Source organism: Kogia breviceps, chromosome 14 (genome assembly GCF_026419965.1).
Source record: "Kogia breviceps isolate mKogBre1 chromosome 14, mKogBre1 haplotype 1, whole genome shotgun sequence".
NCBI lineage: Eukaryota > Metazoa > Chordata > Mammalia > Artiodactyla > Physeteridae > Kogia > Kogia breviceps.
This window is the reverse complement of record NC_081323.1, coordinates 82,756,674-82,764,287: the sequence shown is the minus strand read 5'-3', so window position 1 is coordinate 82,764,287 and position 7,614 is coordinate 82,756,674. Positions and strand designations below refer to the sequence as shown.

Below are 7,614 nucleotides of genomic sequence, written 5' to 3'. Positions count from 1 at the left end.
AAGGTGACTAGAAGTCCTGTCCTCCCTGCCCCCAGCCCTGGCATCAGATCCATAGGGCCCAAGAGCCAGGACCCTCTGCCCCCCTAGAAGCGGGGCTGGCAGGGCCCACCCTACCTTAGCCCCCAACACCTCTCATCTTGGCCTCCTTGGAGATGTGGGGTTACACTTGCCCTGGGTAGACAAGCCCTGGTCTGAGAAAGCCCTACCCTCTCTGATATACAGACTTGCTCAAGACACAACGGTACTTCGATTTTGCTGCTTGAACCCACGACCCTGTTCCAGTCCACCCTCCGCCCCTACACAGCCCCTCCCAATTCACCCCCATCTAGTTACTGGGCCACACCCCAGAGGTCACTTTCGTCTTTTATTGGGAAGCGGACGCAGGGGACGCAGGGCACACAGGGTGGGAAGCAGCCCGGCGCCTCCCCGTGAAACCCAGGATGACGGCGGCCAGAGTCAGGGACACCACAGTGGCCAGGCCTAAGCCCAGCATCACCGAGGGGGGAGAGGAGGTGGACCCTTCCACACCGTGGTCTCTAGTCTTCCCCAGGAAGATCAGTGGCCCCACTGTGACATCTGCTTCTTCTGTCACTGAAAAGCAAGACATCCGAGGGTCACCCTAGTCCCTACACAGGAGTCCGGTTAGGGGGTTTGGGGTTGCTCAGTGGGTTCTAGACCAGTAGGTTTAGTTCTAACAGTTGCATTATTCTCCCACACCCCTGATTATGCGTCATGACTCCAGGATGACTGCAGAATGGCCCCCCAGCCGACAGCAGGGTGAGGGCTTGGGGCCTCTCACACTTAGCCCCAAAATGGCACCCCCCTAGGGGTAAGCAGCCTTAAATGGGGAACAAGTGTCACCCTAGAGCGACATCCGGTGCCCTAGACCGAGGGGAGGGCAATAGACCTGGGCCTCTCTGGAGACCTACCGTGCCTGCGGCTGCGGGGAACAGACTGTCCCTCCGGGTGGGACAGCCTCCTGGAACGGCCCGATACACCACAGCGCCCCTTGTTACAGCATTGACAGATATCAACAGGGCCTTCTACCGGGGACCATCTGAGAGGGAAAGACACAAGGGTCAGACGGCTGTGCGGTCTGCAGGAAGCGGTTTGCTGATAGGAGGCACCTTGGGGGAGTCAACAGGAGCGTGGCCAGTTTGCTACCCCGGTTATGTCCAATCTGGTCTCCTCACCTGTTGGAGGACTTGCTGAAGGAACAGGCCTTGCTTATTTGGTCCGGGACTCGGTCAACCGGAGTGACCTTCAGGTGGCAAGTGATATATATCTGGAAAGAAGAGCAGGTGTTACGAGGTGGCGTTCTAGGCAGTGCAGTGACTAGTAAGCCAGTTCTAGAACCCTTAGCCCTTGAGGGGGAGGGGAGGCCCACTTTAGAGATGGGAGAGTGCAGGCTCAGAGGTTAACTTGCCTCAAACTTCAGAGCAAGTCACAAATTGGATTCTAAATCGGAACCATCATCTCTATTCCTCTAGTCTTTCCCATATTTTCCCAATCACTTAGCATGCCTAAGCCCCGGGGCCCATTAAGTCAGAACCTCAGGGACAGGAAAGCAAATCCAAACGGGCCAAAATCCCACCTGATCAGCTGGAGTGGGGGGGAGTTTTGACAAAACCAGAGCTCAGGTCAGCCTGCGCCCTCTTGGAAGAGGTCCCCCTTCATACTTCAGGGTCTCAACGCACATATGCACACCCCCCACCAAATCCTGCAAAGAAACCGAGGCGCCACCACCTTTCCTAAAGCCTTCTGCAGAACCACAAACCTCGGCCGCCACCTAGTGGCCAAGTGTGCCTGCAGGGTAACCGTTTCGGAAACTTGAACCGGCCGGCTTGCACTTCTGGCTGCCTGCCTTCCGTTGGCACACCCCCCCCCCCAAAGAAGGGCTTCCGGGTCCCTTAGTGTTCTTATACCAGGAAGGGAACTGCTTTGACCCTCAGCTTCTTCCCAGAAGCTATTGCTGATGCTAACTGGGGCCTCAGATCCCAGGGTGGTTCCTCGTTAGCTTTCCTCCCTTGTTCCATAGCCGCCATCAGCCAAGCCACCCGCCCACCTTTGAGGGAGAGCCCTCCGAGAGCTCAAGGCTGCCTTCCACTGATCAGGATAACCCTCTGATCTTAGTCACCCCCACCCCATCCCTGGAGAGGCAGATGCCAGCTCAAGAGTCACCCGTGCTGATGGCCACCACCTTTGTGAAGCCTCGTCGCCTCCTTCCTCACCCCTGGACCACCTCTGATGTCGGCTCCCTACCCCAACCAGGATCTTCTACCCCAGGACCCCCAGGGTCACCGATCCGGGCACCGGCACCCTTCCCGAGTCTACTTTCTTTTATCCCCAGCTCCATTCAACCGAGACCTGCCATCAGAAAGCTCCAGGACATCTCCCAGGAGCTTCAGTTTTGCCCTTCCTTCTATCTGTCTACCACCTGTAGCAGATGACTTCTGTTCTCCGACCAGAACTTCTGGGTGAGGTGGGGTAGCGTCCGCGAAGTCTAAAAATTCACACCGCTCGTCCCTCAATGCCAGCCAGCCACGTGAGCCTCTCTGGTTTGGCGGTGTGTAAACCTAGCTGCTTATTAGATGCGCCAGGGAGCTTAAATGGCTTTTGATGCATTTCTAAAGAGACTAGTGGCTAGGTATGGTGAGATACTAATGGTAGAACCTAGATGGTAGGTACATAGCTGTTTGCTGTGAAATTCTTTTGGGCTTCACTTTTGAAGATTTTAAGAAACTGGAAAAGTGGATGCCAGGCCCCACCTCAGTTAAATGAAAATATGTGGGATGTATCAGTATTTTGATGATCCTGAGGTGGTTAGTACAGAGCCAGAGCTGAAAAACCCTTGCTTTAGTCACTAATCCTTCCTGACCAGCTATTCCAAATTTCACATCCTCCCAATCCTATCTCAGGAAACTTGCCTTAAAACTTCTTGATCTTGGTTTGTAAGATTCTACCAGCACTCTCTGGCTGGAGGCCAGTCCTACCTGTGCTTCCTGCCCGGCCATCACCAGTGGTCCACATTTTAGCTCCCTCCCCCTTCCGCTGCCCTTAGGGGTCAAGGTGAGCTTCCTAGCTTAGTGGTTCTCAAGGGGTGGACCCCAGAGCAGCATCACCAGAACCTGGAAACTTGTTAGGAATGCAGATTTCAGGCCCCACTCCAAACCTTCTGAACCAAACCCTGGGTGGGGGACCCAGTGGTCTCTTTCAACAAGCCCTCCAGGTGCTGCTGATGCACTCAGGTTTCAAAAAGGCACAGGTCTAGCCTATGATCAAGTTCAAGAGGCTACCTAGCATGAAAAGTTCATACCTGCTTCCCTTGCCCTTCTAGAAAGCCTCCAGGAAGGCTGACACGTGCTCTTACTAAGTCCTTTACTCAACCCATCTGGGTTCTGGCCCCGCTGACCTTGGTGAGGACGAGGTCAGTGACTTGGTCATCAGACACTGCATTGCTGGTGCTCAACCGATGTGAGCTGTCAGCTAGGTCTCCTGCGTTCCTATTCTCCTAGCTTGTTCTGTTTCCAGGACCCCTGCATTTCTCCACCCTTCGTGGATTTTCTACCCGTCTCTTAGGGCCTTGTGCCTTCCCAAAGATCTCACTAGAGCTCATGGCTTTAGCTACTTGATAAGTTACTAGAATGGGGCAGAACTATCAAATCACTGCTTAAGGGGGCAGCTAGTGAGTGACCACACTGGCTAGTAAGCCTGGTCAGCCTGACCCTACGAGTTCAGCCTCATTCCAGGCTCTTAAGCCATTACCGTGTTTCTGGAGTCATTAGCAAAATGGAACACATCCACTGTGAACTGGAGGGTCTCTGGTCTGGGTCTGGGTGCTTTGAAAGCAGATGAGGCATCGGTGAGACCGTCTACGAGACAACTTTAAAGAGAACAAGTGAAACACAGTTATAGATCGAGGAGGGGGACACAGGTCGAGTTGCACAAGGGTTCCCTAGAGAGGTAGCCCAGCCTTACCCGTGGAAGTCCACGATGGTGTGATAAGGGGAGGTGTTCCAGTCCGGTGTCAGCGTGGCCACACAGTGGTCCACGAACACTCGCAGGGGCACGTGGCTGCCGGTGTGGACTTGGGCCTGGAGGTGGGCTCTGTCTCCCAGCTGGAAGGTGGGCGTCGTCTTCTCGGCGCTCCAGTTCTCTGCAACGCACGGCCAGGGTGAGGGCCTGCCAGAGCGCCCCCTGCCGGCTGCCCCCCTCCCAGCTCTCCTTGCTCACCCTCCATCAGGCGCAGAGAGAAAACCAACTTCTCCTCCGAGAACATCGTGGTCCTGAAGGGCACCCAGGTGGGCAGGATGGCCCAGCTGCTCACGTTGCCCTGCCTGGGAAGAGAACAGCAGCTGTCCACACCTGGCCCGGGGCGCCAGGTCCCTGGGCCGCAGCCCCTACTAGTGACACACTGCCCTCCTCTGGGGTACATACGGCTCTGCCCAGGTGTGCCCGCCCACTGTCCGAGGCCCCCCTCTCCAGGATCTTGTTCTGGGAAGCCCTTCCACACATGCCTCATCCCTTGTTTCCTCGGGGTGTCAATACCATCTCCCCACCCCCCAAGATGGGAGGGCAGGGTTCAAGGCCTATCGCACTCCGCCCAGCACAGGGCCAGGTGTCCTAGTTATAAACCAGTCGCCCTGTCCTCCCACCTCGATGCCCCAGTTCACAGGCACGTGCTTCCTGCCGGGGCCTCCCCACCCTCGCTCAGCCACTGCGGGAAAGCCAGAGGGAGACAGCAGGTTGTGATGGCCGAGGTCAGAGCCTGGAACCCAACCCACCCCTGCGCTGTGGAAAGACCGCTTCTGAACTCTGAGGGGGCCAGGGGCCGGGCAGCCTCGCAGCTTCCACCAGGAGGCAGCTGTGGCCCGGACCAAACGCAGAGGCTCAGAGCAGAGGCTGCAGGCCCTCCATTCCCACCAGGACTGAGGGCAGCGACCACAGCCCGAGCACCTCCCCCTCCTCACAGCTAGATGCTGCCAGGAGGCTGACGCACTTGCCGAGGGACCTCTGCTCCAGGGGCAGCGACAGGCCCATCCCACACGGACCTGGGGTAGCGGCACTCGATGGGAACCTCCGCGCGGTTAGTCCTCACGATGGACAGGTTTCCCACAGGGCGGGGGTTATGCAACAGGAAGGTGCTGTACACCAGGGCGTCGTCGGTCACCTGAGGGAAAGGGGAGGGGTTAACCCTCCCAGTTTCACCTGCCCTGATGTGCCCGGCCAGGGGCAGGAGGCCCGGCCGCTGGAGGTGCAGAGAACACAGGCCCTGGGGCTCAAAGCCTGCTCCGCCGCTGACCCGTGGGAGAGCCTGGACAGGCACCCCATTCACACCTCTTTTCACCCCAAAGTGGTGACACCGCCGCAGGGGAGTCTGGATCAGCTCCGCGTCGGCTGCCCTCACCCCACCCTAACCACCCCCCCCCACACACACACACCCCACTTCCTTTTCCAGGAGAGGCCTGAGGCCAAGAAAGCCTCCAGGAAGAGGCGAGAAACTTCCAGGCATTTTAACTCACCGCCACAGCAGTTACTACCTAACTCGCCCTCCCTCTTCTGACTTATTCTCAAGCCCATTTCACAGAAGGGGAAGCTGGGTTGTCGTGGTTGCCTGAGGCCGGAAGAGCACGGCAGGTGCTGCTGGGGCCGTTTGCAGCACCTGCCCCCCCGCCCCGAACCCCAGCCCCCCCAGTGAACGGCTGCCTGGCCCTGCCCTCGGCCCGCTCAAACTTCAGGGGGGAATCTTAACCATCCATCCGCGAGGGCCCCAGCTGGAGCGGCTGCGTATACCTGGGGCCCAGTGCAAAGGGAAAACTCGGGGCGCCTTGTTCCCAAGGAAAGAATTTCAGGACAGCAGAGCATCACTAAACCGCGCGTGGGCCCGGAGAACCGGCACAGGTGACGTTCCCAGGAAGCCGCCCGGGCCCCGCGGGATTCTCATCTGGCGAGACCGGGCAACGCTGTCCTGGGGAGAGGTGTCATCAGGCTGCGCTCTGCCGGTGGAGGCAGCTGGGGATCTTAAAGCTACCGATGATGTCTGTCCCCACCTCCATTCCGATTTAACGTGGGCTGTGGGAATCGGGAGTTTTAACCACTCCCCAGGTGATTCTAATGCCCCAAGGCTGGGAGTTACTAAATTAGGATCATTCCTTAACTCCTGCAGCTCCGGCCTCCCCACAGCTCTCCCCAGGGAAACAAGGCCCAGGAGGCTTTAAGGACAGCCAGGGGCACCACACCGAGACCAGAGCCCCAGAGGAGGCCTCCGCGGGCTGACGGTGCTCCAAGGCCAGGTGGGCAGGGGGGCATGACAGAGGGGAGGACAGGCTCTCTCCGGCCCTGCCGTGCTGAAAGGCCCCTCCTCTGGTCTGAGGCTCTGCCCCTCCCCCCTCTCCTTGGGAGGCGTCCGGCCTCAGCTCTCTTCCTGTACACACCCCCTACTTGAGACCGCTCCTATGGGACCCGCTTTGAGCCTCTTCAACACACATGAACGCGATGCCCTTTGCCCCCTCCCTCAACATCACTTTTAGTTCAAGGCTGCAAAGCCATTAAACATGAATGAGGGATGCCAAAATTCTGCTGTGTTTTTTTTTTTTCTGTGATGAGTTCTGAGCTTTCTGAGGTGTCAAAGTTCATCTCTTCCATACAAATTTCTAGGGCCCCTCACAAGTGCTGGGCTACACGCAGGGGATCCTATCACACCCTCCTCCCCTACATATCCGCTCCGTCTCTCCTGGATGCCCCCCAGGGGTTCATAAATCCTCAGGAATCGGAGCAGGGGGTGCCCAGCCTGGCCCCAAATGCACTGCCACCTCTGGACTGCACCCCACCTCCCCAGCTCAGGCAACTAGAGGCGGGAACCCCCCCACATCCCCATGCCACTGAGGCCCAGCTTCAGGCCTCAACGGCTCCACCCACCCTACCCCACAAACGAAAGGAATTCACCCCAGCCCCACCTGCCACCGGCTCTGCATCCACACTCCCCGTCACCGGCCCCCTCCCACGTCGCCCCTCCGAGGCCGGGGCTGCGAGGGGGCCCAAGCCTCACCTGCACACTGTTGCCACAGGCGTGCAGCCCAACCTCAAACCTGACCACGGTATCCGAGTCCACAGAGGACAGCGGCTCACAGTCGTCAGGGCCCAGGGTAAGGTCTGCAGGCCTGATGAGCTTCCCGGTGCCAAAAAGATCTTTGCTGACAGTAACCACCAGCTGGTCCTCCTGACACTCCACCGTCACGGCGGGCGGCTTCGACGGCGTGAGACGTTGGGGTTCATCATGCCCGACGTGCTGGGGGGCACACAGCTCCGGACCCCCCCAGAGCAGAAAGCAGACAAAGAGCCTATAGCTCAGCCCCATGGTGCCCACGAAGCCACTCCCACTGGTGACTCCTGGGCAGGCACCACCCCGCCATCTTATACCCCGGATGATGGTTACTCACACCTGGGTTCCCAGTTGCCTCCCTTCCCCCAGCCAATCCAGCGGGCCAGGCCTCTGCTGCTCAAAGTGGCTCCCAGTCCTGCGGCATTGGCTGCACCTGGGAGTTTGTTAGAAATGCAGACTCTGGGACTTCCCCGGCTGTCCAGTGGTTAGGACCCCACGCTTCCACTGCAGGG

At 58.4% G+C, this 7,614-nt stretch overlaps 1 protein-coding gene across 1 annotated transcript; it reads right to left on the bottom strand.

The window, feature by feature from the left end:
• Positions 1-364: 364 nt before the first annotated feature.
• Positions 365-7,357, bottom strand: ZP3 (zona pellucida glycoprotein 3). Its single transcript, XM_059038160.2, has 8 exons — positions 7,049-7,357; positions 5,052-5,170; positions 4,234-4,337; positions 3,979-4,156; positions 3,766-3,883; positions 1,194-1,285; positions 930-1,057; positions 365-591 (listed from the first exon to the last, which is right to left on the bottom strand). The coding sequence occupies exons 1-8, from the start codon at positions 7,355-7,357 to the stop codon at positions 365-367; spliced, it is 1,275 nt and encodes a 424-aa protein (XP_058894143.1).
• Between the last annotated feature and the right edge of the window lie 257 nt (positions 7,358-7,614).

Excerpts from the sequence above, each read along its gene's own strand:
- ZP3 (XM_059038160.2), bottom strand. The coding sequence starts at position 7,357 with ATGGGGCTGAGCTATAGGCTCTTTGTCTGCTTTCTGCTCTGGGGGGGT. Across the intron at positions 3,884-3,978 it reads ACCATCGTGGACTTCCACGG|TTGTCTCGTAGACGGTCTCA; the intron begins GTAAGGCTGGGC and ends TTCTCTTTAAAG. Across the intron at positions 1,286-3,765 it reads CTAATGACTCCAGAAACACG|ATATATATCACTTGCCACCT; the intron begins GTAATGGCTTAA and ends TCTTCTTTCCAG.